Below are 19,286 nucleotides of genomic sequence, written 5' to 3'. Positions count from 1 at the left end.
TTTCAACAGCTGTCTGCGGTCATTCATACATAGGGTATTATATACAAAACACTGTGAGTGAATAGGTGGAGAATTTGAAGAATGTCTTAGGGTCAGAGAATCAGAATCAGACAGTTATCATGAAAAAAATGCTGGACACTATAATGTGATCAAACGAACACTTGATGGTTTCCTTTCTTCTGCCGTCCTTCTCAGATAAGTTGAATAGCAATACAACCTTAGCAACAGGTTCCTCAACAAAGAAAACAAAACACTGCTGCACCCCGAGATCAGCATGATAGATAACGAAAGCTGGCCTCTACTACTCATTTCACTTCTGTTTTTATTTTGTTGTAAAAAGCAATTGAAGGGTTACTTCACTTGCTAAAAAGCAAGTGAAGGGTTACTTCACTTGCTTTTTCACTGAACAACTGCACAGTTCTCTATACTGAAAATTCAAATTATGTTCTAGTTACATCCCGATTGAATTGTATATATCGCTCCCATACTACTGCCATGTAATAACAGAAAGCTTAGGGCATTAGGACTTGCTGTTAAATAGCTCAAAGGAAGCAAATCTAATTTGGTGTTAACTCTGTTCACCATATTTCCTCATTTGCAGCTGATGGTGTCACGGTTGTTTAAAGAGTGGACTCAGGCACGGAGCTCAAAAATAAAGATAGTGCGTTTATTTACAGTGCAGCAAGGTGGCAACAGTTCAAATGTGCAACAATGGTGATAGTGCGTCCTTCCTTCCGTGTACGCCCGTGCGTGGTAGTGAGTGCCCGTCTCTCCTCCAAGTGCTTCCTTTGTGTCCGTGAATCCTCCGTCAATCCCTGGGTGAACACACACACGACAGCATAATGAGTAAGTAGCTCAGACAGTACTTCAATCACGCTAGCGGCTCGAAAACACTACCAAGCTTAGTGCAATACTCCAGCGCTGTCTGTCGCTCAGCCACACCATTAAGTAGCCCTGCTGAAGATGGTAGTTGATTGGCAGCAGCAGGTGGATTGATTGCAGGTGCGGCAGCTCCGGGCGACGGCACTTCCGGGTCGGAGGTAGCCTGTTGCTAGGTTACCTCCAAACACATGACAGCGGAGTCGGGGGGGAAGACAGGACGATAGGAGAGACACACATACACACGCACACAAATATATACACTGGCAGGTCGACCGGTCAGGGCACCGTCAGATCCTGACAGATGGACTTAAGCAACTATATCACTGACGCTGAGTGGAATGTCTAAGACATTTAAAACATCACTGTACTTGGGTCAAAGTTATGAAACAATAGTGCAAACAGCTCACTCAAGTCAAGATCTTTAGCTATGCGTCATAAAAAGGTGGATAGGTAAAGATTTCACAGACATCATCTCCCAAATTCCTCCTCTAATAGTTTTTGATGTAATATTTAGGAAAACTGGCTCTCTAAATGACATCCTGCTAAAGTCTTGGTCTAATCTCACTGAGCTCAGTTACCTGGTCCCAGTTGCTCTCCGAGGACTCTTTGACCTGAACTCTTAGATCTGAGCTTCAACATTTTCAGTGAACTAACACACTGAAAAGCAGTTACATTTTCAAAATCTGAACAATTTGATAGTTCTGAAAACAGAATCTCATTTTATTTGTTGGTAAAACCTTAAATTTATAAAACTTGGAGTTTTTGACAGAATGGTGTCTCGAAGCTTTTAAAAGGGTTCAGGCATTCAGGGATCTGTCTTCCCTCCATTACTTGACTTTAGTATAAGACAAATGATACAATGTTCATAATGGGGTGTTCAAAGCCCCAGCTGTTCACAGCAGATGACTGTTCCTCCCTCAGCCTGGTTCTGCTGGAGGCTTATTTCTATTAAAATGGAGTTTTTCCTTTCCATGGTCACCAAGTACTCGCTCAAAGGGGTGTTCATCTGATTGTTGGTGTTTCTCTCTATTATTGTAAGGTCTGTTATACAATATAAAGCACATTGAGGTGAATGTTGTTGTGAGTTGAGACTATAAATAATAATGAATTGAACTGAATTAAAGTCTCAAGTCTTCATTTGGTATGTGAGCATTATGATGAAAAGAAAGCAAATGCAAAATTAGAAAGTTAATATCTAGCCTTACTATACTTATATGACTATAATTGGAATATGTTTCAGTAATCAGGTAAAACAAACTTGTGTCAGTGTCCAAATATATACGGACCTAACTATAATTAACATTGACATTCAACATATGTTGCCAATGTTGCCAAGTTATGTTGTAACTTATCCGTCACCAAAATTTGCATCTACAACAGAATTTTGTTCCGTTAACCTTCCATATGTTCTGATCCAGGATGCCATGACAGTTAACTAGCAGAGATTTCTGCAGAGCTCAACTCTACTCTTTTAAAACCAGTGAGTAGCTTTTGACCAAGTGGTCAGTCTTCAAATATCTAGATCTGGCATTCCAAATGCATTTTCGGGGTAAAATGTGATCGCTACTCTTGTTTCGACACCATAGCAGCTATTCATAGACAGAAGAGCAGTCATAGAAAGAAAAAATATAATGGTGTGGAAAAACTTTCAGGATTAGTGAAAAGAGGAAGTTTAGCTTTCCAACAATAGCATTTAGATGAAGTAAGAGACAGGAGTCCTGTTGCTTTGTGAACTTTTGATCTATATAAAAAAAACCCTGAAGCATTTGTATCATTAGTTTCTGTGGTGCAGACAGAGTCTCCAACACCGCTAACCCTCCACCTCTTCAAGCAATTCTCTGACCCAAGCTTCACCATGAATACTGTAGACGCAAAAAATGAGAAAAAAAAATGCCCTAAGCTTTCTGTTACTATATGACAGACAAATATTGTAGATTTAGTATTGGAGCAATATGTGCAATTAAATCATAATCATTAAAAATTCAATTTAACGTGAGGTTTAGTTTTGGGAATGTCACTGAAATAGCAGTGAGGTCTTCGCTGCACATATAACTGGCATATCTTTAGAATTTTCAGTAAAGAGAAATGTGCACTTGTTAAATGGAAAAAGCCATGAAGTAACCTTTCACTTGCTTTCTTACAATGAAATAAAAACAGAAGTGAAATAAGCAGCAGAGGCCAAGATCTGTTTTGTTGATCTTGGGGAGCAGTGGTGTTTTAGCTGTTTCCTGGGCAGGTGTCAGAAAATCCTTTGTTAGACAAAAGGCGTGGAGTGTATTTGAGGTGTTATATATGCTGCGATGTGTAAGAAGATGTGTTATGTTAAAAGTGTGACACTGGTCTTTTGGCCTAGTTTCATATGAGAATGGTAATAAAATAAAGGCAAGTGAGTGGTTCTGTTTTTTCAGTTTTGAGACTGACCTTTGTCAGTTTTGAGACCTTTGTCAGTTCTTTTTCTAACTTCGCTCGGTGTTTTACTATGGGAATTGCCTCGGCGTGACCAACTACGGAAGCTCCAATGACACCATGTCTGTCTATGACAGACCTGTCGAGCAGTGCTCAGGGCTCCGCCCCCTCCTTCTAACACGGCCGACCAGCTCCTCCTAACTCATTCTCGCTTTCTTCCCGTGAGAAACTACTTTGAGCTCCCTCAGCGCATCCAGGCTAACTTGATTAGCTGCTTAACAGTTCTCAGGCGTCCCGTGTAGGAGTACATCGCCGAACGCAGTTTTTCCGGTTCCAGTTTGGATCGTGCTGAGTAAGTCCTTCGAAAGAAGTGTACTTAGAGTTGCACTGTGGAACAGCAACCGCGTCAGGCGAGCTGTCCCAGCGGTTCCTGGTTTTAGTTAGCGAGGTAGCCGACGTTGTGTAACTCGGGCTAACGCGTTACGGCGAGCTGTTTGTTCAGTGTCCGGCTAGCATTAACTTGTTAGCAGGCCACGAACCACATTAGCGTCTCACTAGCATTAGCTTGTTAGTCGACCTAGGGTTCGGTTAGCATTAAATTGCTAACGATATTGGCTAGCGGAGTGCAGCTAACGTGTCACGACGAGCTGACTCCCGCGGCGACTAGCTCGGATTTAACACCCGCTGCTAGTCCTAGCTACTTACGGGCTAACGTGTCGAGACAAGCCTGGTGTAGCCTAGTCTCACCCCTTTCCGCTAACCATATCTACGGCTCCTACTCCCGCCAAAAGGTCGGAGCCGAAGGCCAAAGAGGCTGCATCCCGCCCGTGCCCCGCATCATGCGGTGCCACCATTTCGGGCAGGGACCCTCATCCAATGTGCATCGTCTGTATGGGTGCCAAGCATGCTCAGGCTTCACTGGCGGACCCTCAGGGATGCCCACACTGTGCTTTGATGCCAGAGAAAGTCCTGGAAAGGAGGCTGAGAGTAGCAGTAACGAACAGTCAGGACCCCTGCCTGTCGGCCGCTATTGCTACGAGTGATATCCGTCATCTGTGAGCCTCCACAAGCTGGGCGGACATGATGGAAGAAGAGTCCCCGCTCATGCCCCCATCGTTCGAGGACCTCCTCGATCAAAACGTGGGCGAGCCGGGTGGCGAGGACGCGGAGGGCGATGCCGACTCCGACCTCCTCGACCTGGAGGACATGGATGAGGAACAGGAGGATGACTCTACCTTTCCTCCCCAGCAGTCCAGGCCACCGAGTGGGGCTGAAGTTGCACCCCCGGTGGACAGCAATTTGTACGAGGTCTGCAAACGGGCTGCTGCCAAGCTAGGCATCCCATGGCCAGCCGCCCAGGATGCCGAAGGGGCAGAACGCGACCTGTATGACGGCAAGAGGCTCCCGCCAGCCTTGTCGCCATCGAAGCAGCTTCTGCCAGCAGTCCCGGCCTGCATGAAAGAAATGAGTCGCTATTGGTCAAGCCCTTTTAAAAGCAAGCTTCCGACCAAGGGCTGCTCTAAGCTTGAGATCCAGGGGATAGGTGAACTGGGGCTGACCGAACCCCCAGCAGTGGAGCCTTCAGTGGCGTATCACCTTCACCCTAACCGCAGGGCAATCTCAGCTTCTTCTAGCATTTCTTTGCCCAACAAGATAGATCGCCTCACAGCATCTATTTATCAAAGGATTTACAAATATGCTGCACAGTCAGTATGCTCGCTTAATGCAGTCACACTGCTATCAGCATATCAGGCAGAAATTCTGGAAGACATGGGCTGTCAGCTTGACTCGGGTTCCCCGAACCCAGCCCTCTGGGATGAAATCTGCGTGGTTAATGATCTCATTCTTTACTCCTCCAGGGGAGCAGTCCAAGGGTGTGGCCGTGTTATGGGCCTTGCAGTCTCGGGTGAGAGAGCCTTGTGGCTAAACCTGTCAGGCCTAGGTGATGCTCAGAAGGCTGAGGTCATGGATGTAGCCTATGACCCAACCAAGGGTCTCTTTGGCCCAGCCCTGGAGAGAATGAGAGAAACAAGCACCCGCAGAAAGCAGGAGGGAGAAGCATTCAACCTCTGCTTACCCAGAAAACCTAACTCTCAGCCCCAGCAGGTGCCAAGAGCTGGCTTTGCCGCTACAGCAGCAGCTGTGAGAGGGAGACAGAGTGGGGTCAGAATGCTGAGGAGCAGGTGGCCAGCAGGGTGCCCACCAGGCCAAGGTAGAGAACCAAAGACCTTGCGGCAAGCATTCCTTTGCAGCAGCCGCTGCAAGGAACAAGCCGTCACACCCCGGAGAGGGGAAAAAGAAGCGGTCAGCCTAGCACACCTGCAACATTCTGTTGCTCTGAATGTCTCTATCGTATTGCACTTTCAGAGCGGAGGATCGCATCCTTCACTCACTGTCTTTCCCGTTTTCAGCTGGGGAAAGTTGTGCGACTCCGACTCTGTCTCCGCCTCCTTGGCCTCATGGCCTCGGTGATATTGGTGGGACATTTGGGGCTGCTTATGATGAGAGATTTTCAGCGGTGGGTCGCTTCTCTGCAGCTGTGCCCCCGCCGACATCTCAGTTGTGGTGTAAAAATAACGCAGCCGTGTATCGCGGCTCTCCGGCCTTGGAGGAGCCCGACAGCTCTCGCTGCGGGGGTACCTCTCGGGGCAGTATCATCCAGGGTGACGCTGACCACAGATGCATCCCTGTCAGGCTGGGGTGCAACTATGATGGGCAGAGCAGTGAATGGCGTTTGGTCACAGAGACTCGCTCTGAATCACATAAATGTGCTGGAGCTCCGCGCGGTGCTCCTAGCCTTAAGGCATTTTCTGCCGTATCTCCGGGGACAACATGTTTTAGTGAAAACAGACAACTCCACTGTAGTTGCTTATATCAACCGCCAGGGCGGCACCCGTTCCCGGCAGCTACACATGTTAGCCAGGGAAATAATTGTGTGGAGCAGCACTCGGCTCCTCTCCCTTCGGGCAACTCACGTGCCAGGAATTCTGAACAGGGGGGCGGACCTCCTGTCCAGAGGAAATCCACTGTTCGGAGAATGGAGGCTTCACCCACAGGTGGTGGGGCAGATTTGGCAGAGATACGGCCGGGCTGCCGTAGATCTCTTCGCCTCGCGAGAAAACACACAGTGCCCTCTGTTTTTCTCCCTGTCAGACGCTGATGCGCCACTGGGCGTGGATGCGCTGGCCCATCCATGGCCAAAAACTCTGCTGTATGCTTTCCCTCCCCTCAGCCTGATCTCCCCTACACTGATCAGAGTGAGGGATCAGGGGCTGTCACTGATTTTAATAGCTCCACGGTGGCCATCCAAACACTGGATAGCAGAAATCATCCAGCTTCTGGTGGACGAGCCATGGCCACTCCCCGTCCGCAGGGACCTTCTGTCTCAGGCGCGTGGGGAGATATACCATCCCCATCCGGACCAGGTTGCTCTCTGGGCCTGGCCCGTGAAAGGCGGAATTTGAAGGCAGCAGGCATGCCTCCGAAGGTTATTGAAACCATTCACAATGCCAGAGCCTCCTCCACTCGTTCCATTTACAGCAGTAAATGGCGTGTTTTTGAAGAGTGGTGCCATGAAAAGCAAATTATCCCTTTTCAGTGTTCAGTGGTGGAGCTGTTATGTTTTCTTCAAGATTTGCTGGACAAAAGGAGAGCTTTTTCCACCATAAAGGTCTATTTAGCAGCTATTTCAGCCTGCCACGTGGGGTTTGGTGATAAACCTGCCGTTCAGCACCCCCTTGTATGTCGCTTCATGAGAGGGGCGCGTCGAACGCTCCCAGTTTCTAGACCACTGGTCCCTTTATAGGATCTGTCAGTCGTTTTAGACGCCCTCTCCCACCACCCCTTTGAGCCTATTGGGGCAGTGGGGTTGAAGTTTCTCTCGCTTAAAACCACTCTGCCTTTGGCTCTAACCACAGCCAAGCGAGTTAGTGAATTACAGGCTCTGTCTATTCACCCCTCTTGTCTACAGCTGGCCCCGGGACTCACTAAAGCACGCCTGAGGCCTAACCCAGCCTTTGTCCCTAAAGTGTTGGAAACATCATACAGGTGCTCTACAGTAGAGCTCCTGGCTTTTCACCCCCCTCCATTCTCTTCAGAGATGGAGCAGAGGCTGAACACTTTGTGCCCTGTGCGGGCCTTGGGGACTTATGTTGACAGAACAGCTGGATTCAGGAAGTCGGATCAGCTGTTTGTTTCCTGGGCCTCCCCTCACAAGGGCAGGCCCGTATCACGCCAGAGGCTAGCTCATTGGATTGTAGAGGCCATAGCTCTGGCTTATAGCTGTAAGGGCTCGCAGGCCCCCCCGGGACTCCGAGCTCACTCCACTAGGGGTGTGGCCACATCCTGGGCTTTGTTCAGGGGTGTATCAGTCCAGGATATTTGTGCGGCAGCAAGCTGGGCTACGCCGCACACGTTTGTCCGATTTTATCGGCTGGATGTTGCACAGTCATCCCTGGCTCAGGCAGTGCTGGATTCTGGTGCCTCAGGTTCGACCTGAGATCCTGGAGTAGTACTGGAGAGTAGCTTCGGGAGCTGGCGCAATCCGGGAGTGGGCCATATCTCCCATAGTGAAACACCGAGCGAAGTTGGAAAAAGAACGTTCGGTTACTTAACGTAATCCGTGGTTCTTTGATAACAGAGTGAGGTGTTTCACCAACACTTCCCTCCTTGCTTAGGCACGGAAAGAAATCTGCTTGGAATGAGTTAGGAGGAGCTGGTCGGCCGTGTTAGAAGGAGGGGGCGGAGCCCTGAGCACGGCTCGACAGGTCTGTCATAGACAGACGTGGTGTCATTGGAGCTTCCGTAGTTGGTCACGCCGAGGCGATTCCTATAGTGAAACACCTCACTCTGTTATCAAAGAACCAGGGATTACGTTAAGCAACCCAACGTTTTCTTTTCTAGCCATTTTCTGTGGCTAAAAATGCTAAATAATGGCATCATCCTCGTCAAATGGGGATAGATACAGACCATTGTCTTGGACACCCCTGGGTGAGGAAACTTTTGTGCAGTGATGTACATGACATTTCACACAGGATATACAGAAACACGAAGTATTATTAGTGAGTGTTCTTAAAGACCACAAAGTAGAAACAGGAAGCAAGCAACCCACTTGTGCACACAAGCCTTAAGATATTCACTTAAAATGTGAGGGCAGGAAGGATGGCTGCAGAGCAAAACTTTTCTGGACTTCAAAAACGCTAAAATGTTTAAATCAATTTAAAAAAAAATTCTTTGAAAAATCCCTTTCAATAAATAAAATTGGACAACGGTGGAGGCTGATCTAAAATCTAAAACTATGAAAAAACAAAAGGAAAAAAGAAGACATGCATGCAAGCTGCAGAAAGTAGTTTTTTTTTTTTTCATTGTAGTGTTTTACTTCATTGACCGGTCAAACTTGAGTTTGAGTAGACAGACTGCAGAAGTAGCAGCATCTGTGGGAGTGAACCATCCAACTTCCTCTTCCTTGTACAAGTGATTCACTCTGAATTTACTCCATTATAATTTGCCGGATTGACCTCAATGGTTACAGCTTGGTTTTTTTTTCTTCTTTTGTTCTGTAATCAAGCTGGTGACAGAAACAACAATCTTTGGAATAGGTAAGTTTCTTTTATCTCGTTTAATGAAAAACCACTGACCACATATATATGTATATATATATATGGTCAGATTTAATGCAAATAACATTTACTTTGCAAAACAATTTCAATTGGACTTTTTTTTTTTATTAGAGATGGAACAACTTAACTCTACAAATGGTATATTAAAAACAAATTACCCATAGTAAGATCTACTTTAAGTCTAAAATAGTTATGCTCATATTTTATTACTGAATTGCTGCAATTCTAATCATAATATGTAAGAAAATTCAAAATTATCCTCAGGTGGAGTTAATTTAAGTGTAAACTGTTGGACTGTGTTGGTACATTTACACGTCACATGACACAAAGAATAGTAAGTAAGTATAGGTTAAGCAGTGTGCAGGTTTGTATTGTGTTATCTATGGTTTGTGGGTATGGTAGTTGCAATTCTGTATTTTTCAGAGTTTGGGTATCTACTTCCATGTACTTTACACGACATTTTTTCTGAGAATCCATAGCATGAAATAACTTTAGGCTAGAAAGTAGAGGTTAAGCAGTATTAAAGCAGGCAAGTTATTTTAATTTGAACTTAATCAGCAACTGCTCTAGGTTACCAACCAAGCAAGCCATGTTTGTTTATGACCAGAGTCAAAAAGTGTTACATACAAGGTAACCTTTATGTAGCACCTCATCTCTGCTGCTTCATATTTGTTCCCTAAAATGGTGCCATCTGCTTGGCCTAGTTCACTAATGTCAAGAAAAGAGTTTTTGGGGGTTCTATTAATCAAAATATTTAAAAAAAAAAAGAAAAAAAGAAACTAACTGCATATTAAAGTGACACTAATGTAGGTATGTACATTTTTTATTAAGTCCATGCCATCACCTATGGATATCTGTAAATCTAACCCTTTGCCATGACATGTAAATACACTGGCTAAGCATCATTTTTAAATGTGAACAGTGAAGCTTCAAATGGATGACTGTGGGTGTCTCATATACAGCCCATGGCACAATTATATCTGGCCTTTGAGATAAATTCATGTCTCATGTGTCATTAATGGCCCGTTGGTATGAGAGAGCTGAAACTTCAGCCTTGCTAAAAATCCATGCAGACAGGGAGGGAATTTTTTTTATGGGCACACCATGCAGCCAATCGCATGCAAAGACAGACTGGGGTCATGCCAATATGTGAAATAAGGAAGGGGGGTAGACATTCTGAAGACACCGAGTGTAGTGGTACAGGCCAGGTAGACAGAGAGAAGGGGAATGCATGCGTGTTGGGGAAAAGTGAAGAAATGAGAAAAAACGTAAAGTGAGCATCATCTGGCTGCAATTCAATGACATTGGAGACTTCAAAGCTGGGTGCAGAATTTATCAAATTAGGAGCTGGCTATTTTTATTTTCAGTCATTTTCCATTGTGAAGGACAAAAGGTTTCAAACTTGTCCAGGTCTTAAATCTCATTTGTTCTCCCTAGTAGTAGTAAATGTATATAAAGGCTTTTATGAAAACACTGAATAAAAATTGCTTCCTTGAAAAAGACTAAATGTACAGATCATTATTGAATATTACATAAAATAAACAATATACAAACTATACAAAGCATCTTTGAATATCAGACGTCATGTTGTTGCCTCTGTGGTGTGAATGCTGAATGGTAAAGAGTAATTTCTTCTCCTGTCATTTTCAGATGTTATGAACAACTATTTATTGCCCCTTCCAAGTTTGTCAGAAAACTGAAGTAAACATTTCAACATGCTAGCTACAGGAAGTTTGTCTCTGCTACTCATCTCATTTCTGTTCTGCTTCTGTTTCTATAACCCCTCACACGCTTTTTCACTGAAAAACTGCATAATTCCCTATCCTCAAGAGGAAAATAACACATCCATTGTATGCACAGACCGTGACCTCACTGCTATTCCAGATGACATTCCCAGAAATGTAACATCACTGAATCTCTCTTCAAATAAGATTTCAAACATCACCTGCAAAGATTTAAGAGGTTTATCTAAGCTCAAACTTTTATACGCTGAAAGTAATGTGATTGTACACATTGATGATGGAGCTTTTGCAGACTTGGCAGAGTTAACGGTTTTAGTCTTGGCTAGAAATAACCTCTCAAAGGTGACAGAAAATATGTTTCGGGGTCTTTCACAATTAAAAGAATTATCTCTGAATAACAACCTGATCTCATCCATCTCGCAGGCGGCCTTTCAGTCCCTGGTCAGCATAACCTCAGTAGATCTCAGCTACAATTCTCTGTCTGAAATTGCAATTATTGCTCCAGTATTAACACTTCCACATTTACAAAATTTGTACATTGGAGGAAATGATTTTACTTCTTTCCAGTCCTCTGAGCTGCCTTTAAATAGATCAAACCTTAGGGAACTTGATATAATTTGGTGTAAACTCAGAAAGTTCAGTATTACAAAAGACATGTTTCCTCATCTGCAGTTACTGGACTTCAGGAGATGTAATAGTAAGATTGAATGGAATGTAACAAATAAAACATTCTTGAGGAGCCTAACTTCACTCTACTTGGATGGGAATAATGTTACTTTTGAGGCATACAGCGAGATGCTAAAGACTGCTGACTCACTTAAACATCTTAAACTGTACTTCATGCAAATTCCAATAAAACTTGGTCTTATAGACATCGCCTGCCAGATTCCTTCTCTACACATTCTCGATATAGGGAATAGCAAAATTAGCCACGCAAATGATAACCTGCTGCGGTCTTGCTCCCAACTTACTCACCTTAGGTTACCTTTTAATAAGATGGAAACAATGTCTGATCATGCACTCCAATCAATGACACGGCTCAAACACCTGGACCTCCAAAAGAACGTTCTATCCAAAGTGCCGGTTGCTCTCAGAGGACTCTCCACATTGGAAGTTCTGGACCTGAGCTTCAATGTCATCAGCGAACTCACCAGCTCTGACTTTAATAATCTGAGGGCACTCACACACCTCAATCTAAACCACAATCGTATTTCCCGAATCACACCGCATATTTTTCAAAATCTGCCTCATTTGAAAGTCCTGAAAATAGAAACAAATGGAATTTTTTCTTTTAAGCAGAGCTTCAAAGGAAATTTAGAAAGACTAAAAGATTTGTATTTGAACAACAACAGTTTGACAGATTTCCAGCAAGGAGACTTCAAAAAACTCCATTCCCTCGATCACTTGGAATTACAATCAGACGACAGTTGCATTGATCATTCGGGAATATTTGAAGAACTTAAAAGTCTCCAAACTCTTAAAGTGTCATGTAGGGGTTACGTAAAAGAGTATTTTAGGGGACTAACAAACTTAAATACTCTGGTCTTCCATATTACCAAAAATCAGAACATACAACATCATGCACATCCTTTCTCATATTTAACCAAACTGAAGAAACTTATTATCTTTGATAAAAGGGAAACTCACGAGGATATTCCGTCAGACGTACTTAATGGTCTGACATCTTTAGAGTACTTACGGATGGAGAAATTTTTTATGGGGTCATTGCACCCCGAAACATTTAAATACACCCCCCAGCTAACGTCTCTGAAGATATCTAATAGTGAGATTTCAAATTTAACATCTGAAGTGTTCTGGCCTGTCCCAAACCTGACAATGCTCGATCTCTCTAACAACAAACTCAGATCTTTGGATTTCCTGGCTGACGCCAAACTGCTGGCACTCACCTGGCTGAAACTCAGCGACAATACATTGACACTAGTCAGTCAGAATGTGATCAACTCCCTCCCTGCTTTAACCTATCTGGATCTAGCTTCCAACCGTCTAACGTGTGAATGCTCTAGCATTGAATTTAACGAGTGGATTCAAAGCATCAACCAGACACAGGTCGTTAATGCTCATCAGTATACTTGTGCATTTCCTGTTAGCCAACAGGGGAAAAAATTCCTGGACTTTGATATCGACTCCTGTCGGATGGATGCTAATTTTCTCTGCTTCATTTCTAGCTTTTTTCTAGTTGTGCTTACTCTTCTTATATCCTTCATTTACCACTTCCTGAGGTCACACCTCACCTATGCCTACTACCTCTTCCTGGCCTTTCTCTATGATAATAAGAGGAGGAAGAAAGGTATTCCTCACAGCTACGATGCCTTTGTCTCCTACAATGTTCATGATGAAGCTTGGGTTTACGGAGAGTTGCTTCCAGAGCTGGAGGGTCAACAGGGCTGGAGACTCTGTCTGCACCACAGAGACTTTGAACCAGGTATTGATGCTTTTCTGATGACTATGAAATTTTGGAAATGAGAAGCCGAAATATTGATTCTGACCATTTGAGTCAAAGTCATGCTCTCTCTTCTGCATCACTCACTTCCTCTTAACATCTTTGTCAGCAATTTAAACTTCTTTTTTTCCAGACTCGGTTTGGACCCATTTCTGTTTTTCATTTCTATATTTGTTAAGTGTTAAGTTTTTATACCAACTAATGTAAAATCAGCCCGACAGCCAGTGCAGATGTTTCAAAACCAGCAGACACAATTTAATAAGGACCAAGAATTATTCTTTTAATTTCACAAAGAATTCACCTGCCATTTCTATTGTGCATTTTTTTTTAACAGGTAAGCCCATTGTAGAAAACATCACAGATGCCATCTATAACAGCAGGAAGACTATCTGTGTGATCAGCCAGCACTACCTGCAGAGTGAGTGGTGCTCCAGAGAGATCCAGATGGCCAGGTATTGTCAACATCTCTGTCCTTGCACCCAATGATGTCTCTATGCTCCTATGCTTATTCAACTGTCTGTTCTGTGTGTGGTGTCTTTAGCTACCGTCTGTTTGATGAACACAAGGATGTGTTGATCATGGTGTTTCTGGAGGAGATACCAGCCAAGCAGCTGTCTCCGTACTACCAAATTAGGAGTCTGGTGAAGAAGCGCAGCTACCTGAGTTGGCCACAGGCTGTTCAGCACACTGGAGTCTTCTGGCAGAAAATACAACAAGCTCTCAAGAGAGAAGAAACCCCTGCTGAGCACAGGCGCCTCCTCACTGGACACCAGAGAGTCATCCAGTGAAATTTAACCCAGGTGGAAAAATCACAGATTGTATATATCAATCAGTCAATCGATCGATTGATCCTTTATTTGTCACATGCAAAGTTAGGCATACATTTTGCGTGTTACACGTACAGTTACCTGCAGTGAAATTGGACCCCTTCTGACCATACGTACATAGCACAAACATCACATTATTGCAAACAAACTGCATTCCAATTTCACAGTTGATCTAATATCCATCACTGGTCACCAGGTTTATCAATCCCGTTGAAGAACCGTGAGCTTCTCCAAGATCTTATCCATGTTGTGTTCAATAAACACAGACTGAGTACTCACAAACGCTTCCCATCGCTTCAATCATAGTGTCTGGTGGAATTTCCTGGAGTGCCATCTGCTATTTACCATTTTATTCTTGCCATTAAAGTGTTAAAAAAACTTTTTTATCGTTGAGATGCTTGAAAAAAATGCTATGATAATATGTGTTATAACATAGTCACATGGTAAAGCTGTAATAAAGGCAAAACAATGGTTTTACATGACAGTAGTTGCATGTTTCATTTATTACATCATTTACAGTGTTTCCATTAACAGCACCAAAAGTGTTTTTAAAAAAAAAACAAAAAAAAAACATAACCATAAATGTCATAATGGTGTTGTTCTTTCCCCCCCCCCCCTATAAATTATTGTGATAGGCTAGGACATTTGGATCTCGTACTGTGCTTAAACCTAACTGCCCAGTAGCGACCATATTTAAGGTCAATTTTATTCTAATTCAAGTTACTTTCAAATCTGGGACTCTTCACCCACCTTTGACAATTAGTAGGTGTTGGGGATGATAGCCACGCTTTCAGGTCAAAGTATGTCACTTCTGTCACTGTTTACAGATAAATATTTTAAAAAGATAATAAAAAAGCTAACGTTTTATCAGACAATAGCCAATGGTTTTGAAACAACTCGAGAAAATCTGTTCCCTCTTTAATTCTCCACAAAGAAGTCTTACCTGTGTTCTCAAACTTGATAGGCCAGTACAACTCAAACAAAAAGGCTACCGAAAGGATTGTCTTTGCGTACAGATCCTGCATATTCGCGTGTGTGTTAGTCACCTAAAAATTAAATACTAACAAAACAGCTTTTTGTGTGGGGCCTGCTGACAGCAGTCTCCAGCTACATCAGTGGTTCTCAGATGATGTGCTGAAGCCTTGGAATTTTTATTTTTTATAATTAACACAACATTTATAATTAAGTATATATTCATACTTTCCAGACACTCATTTGCCAACACTGAATTTAACAGAAGAAAATGAAAAAATAAAAAAGTCTGAGTTTTTGGTTTGTAAGTCCGGAAACAGAATCACAAAGGGTCTGATTGTGTGAATAAAAAAAGTATTAGTTTATTATTTCAAACAGATACTTTTAAGTGCAACTGTGCAATTCATATACTCATAAAAAGGAAAGGAACAGCCAACTTTACTTCAGACTGAAGCCGTAGTCGCACAGAAAAACAAGGCTGAGCTCGTGATGCATATTCTTTAATGTGTGATAAAATTGTGTTTTCAGCCACTAACTCTGCTCATATTCTTCCAAAACACTGCACATACAATATTGGAACACATCGTAATTGTCTAAATGCCTCAGAGAAGTCAGAATCCAGATTACTAACTTTCAGACTAACTCATCCTGACTTGTCATTTCTGTTTCCAGGAATTGACTGGCTGGATAGAGATTTGACCATTGTACAGGAGAAGGGTGAATTGTTGGTCCAATACATCCATTAATAGAAACTTTTAACTATGGAATTAAAAGTAATGGACATGGTCGTTGTTTGTGCACTGCAACTTGGAAACAAAGCCAGAGAAGATTACTTGCTCCCCTCACCTGTTACTCTCTACTCATATTGGGCTTCAAGGATTCTGGAAATCTGTTTTCTTAAGCTGTAGTTGTAAAGATGCAACCTTGGCTCTGACATGACTGGAGAAAAATTAGTTCCCAGAAACAGGAAGGATTTGGAAATATGTTCATTTTATGACACAAAAGAAAGAGGAAACTGGCTGGAAATGTCTATTTTTAATGGTTTCGCTTGCTATTGTGTTAAATATTGCAAGAAAATGGAAATTAAAAAAAAAAAAAAAACTGCTCAAGAGGATGGAAGCATTAATCTCTTTGTAAGTTATTGGTGCAGCCCTCCGGTGTGCAGTATCTTAGCTGTTCCTAAGACTGGGCTCTTCTAGACAGAGATCTTGGATGTTGTTCCTGGGATCTACTGGAACCACTCGCCTAGCTTGGGAGTCACTGCACCTAGTGGTCCGATTACCACTGGGACAGGGGTTGGCAACCCGCGGCTCTTTCATCCTTATACTGCGGCTCCGTGTGGCTTGGGAAAATAAATTAGAAGTATTTAATTGAAGTATATTTTATTTGTGTTAGTTCTTTTTTTTAAAAAAATTGTAGATCTAAATTGGAAGATTATTGTGATCTTGAAATATTAAAATAAAATAAAATTTTATTATTATTTTTTGTCGCTCAAAATAAGCGTCATACTTCATAACAGAAGGCCGGTCTCATTCAGAATCACAAATGGAGTGGTATTGAGAACCTTCCAAGACCAGACAAACGTGTTTGAAACATTGAATGCCATCCCCGACACATAAACATGAAGAAATATGCATTCGGAGTCATCTTGATCTTTGGATCCACATACTATATGAGCAGCTATTCTCCACCATGAACTATGTTAAAAACAAAACAGCGCTTATGCCTCACAGACGACAGCTTACAGTCCTGAGCATAAGAGAGCCTTTGGCAGTGACTGACTTTAGAAATTGAAGCAGATGACTTTTTCCTGGAGGACGTGTGCACTACCTCATACTCAAGAGGGCAACTGCACAAAAGATTTGGCAGCAGTGACATCATATTTGATAAAAACATAACTACCAGCATGGTAGTTCTCCACAAAGAAAATGAGGAGAAATACTGACTTCTCAGAAAAGCTGTCATCACACCGTGTCTCTACTGCAGACACATCTCCAGGGGCAAAGCTTCACTCAGACATACACAGACACACCTCAAGGCACCAGTTCCTCTCCAGAGACGGCTGGTTGTGTCAGTCAACAGCCATACTTGAAGTGACGGCACACAAGTGTGTATGTAAGTGTTTGTGTGTGTCAGTGAGTGAGAGACATAGATGTTAGGTGTGCCTTGACGTTTGTTTGCAGGTAAATTCAAGATGCAGGTGCTGGTCCCATGAAATCACACAGTGCACGAAGACAAGCAAGAAAAAGTGAGGAGAACTGTTCATTTCACTTCCTTTTGTATCATTACCGCTCAGTAATAACCATGGATCTTAAAAATTCACATATGTTGTGGAGAATGAAGAAGTTTCAGCAGCTGTAGCAAAAGGGTTTGTCCTTTTAGGAAGTTCACATTTTGAGCCAGACCTATTGCAAGAAAATGGAAGTTAATGCTTCCATCCTCTGGACTTCTTTCTTTTTTTTCCTCTTTATAAGCTTATTAGTCCAGCACTCCCAAACAATCCCAGTTTCTCATGGGAAAATTATTTTCCCACCTCTAATGGTGTATAAACTAGTGGTAAATTAATCGATTGTAAACGTAATTGTAAAAAAAACCCAAATCTTCAAACTTCTAAAGTTCTGAAAGATTCACTGAGCTTTAAGTCATTTACCTGGCAATATATGCATGTCATTTGTCGCCTTCTTTATTAGCAGGTAAAATGTCATCAGTACCTTTTTTTACTCGCACAATGTGATGCTTAATGGGGCACAGGTGGACTAAAGCTCAAATTGATATAAACTAAATGACAACAAAAAAAAATTATATATATATATATATATATATATATATATACACACATACACACATATATATATACGTATTTCACTTGTGTGTGTAGGTGGCGGACACCATGACCACATTCGTGCGGAGATGAATTTGCTGAAGCCAGAAGAGAAATGAGGAGGTAAAAACTGAAAGTATAACACCATCTACTGGCTAACATGAAGCAAATAATAAAAGGAGTGCTGGCTTTTTCCTAGTTAAAGACTTAATTCCAGGACAGTTGTCAGTTGTGCTGCCTTGATGTCATACAATCATTGGTGCTTTTTTTGCCATTTTAACTTATTTAAGATGAGAAAAAAGTTTTGTTTCCTGTTTGCATCTTTTCATACTGGGTAAGACACTTAACATCAAGTAGTGAATTAGTAAAGGTGAACACAAGTTATAGTAAAATGCTATCCAATGACATCCAAAATTCTTAATGTTTACCTTGAATAGATTTAAATTATTTTCTTCTTGCAGAGGTTTCCTTACAGAGCAGCAATAAGGAATGCCTGATTCTGTATTACCTGAAGACCAGTGGAAACCAACCAGCTGCCATGCTGAATCTTGAGGAAAGCTATGACTAGAGTTTCTTTGTAGTTCTGTACGGTTTCTGTTCTACTTCCAGTCTTAAAATTGAACTACCAAAAACAAGTCAAACCACCACCTTGAAGTTTCAATGTACAACAGAAACCAAATAAAGTCTATGGTTCTTGTTCATTAACTTTGTTTGAAAAGCATAAAAATGAGCTTCCATTTATTTTCATCTGAAACAAAATTATAGTAGATAATGCAAAAAAGTAATGCTTAATGCAAAAAAAGAAAAAAAATCTATATAACAACAATAATTACAAATAATAATAAAAATAGTAAATTTGATTTTTTTTTTTTTTTTTTTTACATTGAGACTTTATGTATTTTGTAAACAATACTATTCGCTTGAAAAGCAGGAAACAAACCAAACCAGTAAAATGAAGGAAAAGAAAAATTACTTGGTACTAACTCTTTGTACCATTAGACATACTAATGTTGGCTATTGTCCTTGTTCAGACTTGAAAACCACCAAAGGGCCATCTAAATAATGACACCTTATTGCATGCATTAAACTAACTATAACATCTGGATGCACAGGTCAACATTAGAAGGTGAGGGATTTAGTCTGTTTGGCGAACGCATGGTTTGGTTTGGGTTTCGTTCAGTATACAACAAGGAGTGTATATATTTATATATATCTGAAACAAAAACTTGGGGTAAAACTTTATTTAAATTCTGTCCTGAGTCAGGACACGTGCAACAACCGAAACACAGAAACAACATGGCGTCATGCCGCCTTGTATTTACACGTGTGTGTATGTGCATTTGTTTTATGTTTGCGTGCATGGGACACACACACACACACAGACACTCTCTCTCTGGAAAACAAAAATCCATGTCAATATTGAAGAAACGCACAAATGATCTCATCGCAACCGTCACCGCGGCTACAAAGCACATGAAATACCTCAGCTTTGTGAAAGGTTGGATTTCCTCCTCTCTCTAAACTGTAAGAACAAAAACAGAAATGCTGATTTTAGGT

General features: G+C 42.1%; 1 protein-coding gene across 2 annotated transcripts; it reads left to right on the top strand.

The window, feature by feature from the left end:
• Window positions 1-689: 689 nt before the first annotated feature.
• On the top strand, window positions 690-18,485 carry LOC134623750 (toll-like receptor 13). Of its 2 annotated transcripts, none has more exons than XM_065470320.1 (3): window positions 690-846; window positions 13,444-13,561; window positions 13,651-18,478. In XM_065470320.1, the coding sequence occupies exons 1-3, from the start codon at window positions 843-845 to the stop codon at window positions 13,895-13,897; spliced, it is 369 nt and encodes a 122-aa protein (XP_065326392.1). In that variant the 5' UTR covers window positions 690-842; the 3' UTR covers window positions 13,898-18,478. The 2 variants fall into 2 exon arrangements, with proteins under 2 accessions (XP_065326392.1, XP_063324844.2); XM_063468774.2 differs by lacking the exon at window positions 690-846 and adding an exon at window positions 10,603-13,091 and having other exon boundaries at window positions 13,651-18,485.
• Window positions 18,486-19,286: the final 801 nt, after the last annotated feature.

Source organism: Pelmatolapia mariae, linkage group LG3_W, assembly GCF_036321145.2.
Source record: "Pelmatolapia mariae isolate MD_Pm_ZW linkage group LG3_W, Pm_UMD_F_2, whole genome shotgun sequence".
Classification (NCBI taxonomy): domain Eukaryota; kingdom Metazoa; phylum Chordata; class Actinopteri; order Cichliformes; family Cichlidae; genus Pelmatolapia; species Pelmatolapia mariae.
The sequence above is the reverse complement of the archived record's forward strand: the minus strand, read 5'-3'. Positions and strand labels throughout refer to the sequence as shown.

Bases quoted from the DNA above. Each gene is read 5' to 3' on its own strand.
- LOC134623750 (XM_063468774.2), top strand. From the start codon at position 10,622: ATGCTAGCTACAGGAAGTTTGTCTCTGCTACTCATCTCATTTCTGTTC. The intron at 13,092-13,443 runs GTATTGATGCTT...TTTTTTTAACAG, and splicing joins CCACAGAGACTTTGAACCAG to GTAAGCCCATTGTAGAAAAC. The intron at 13,562-13,650 runs GTATTGTCAACA...TGGTGTCTTTAG, and splicing joins AGAGAGATCCAGATGGCCAG to CTACCGTCTGTTTGATGAAC.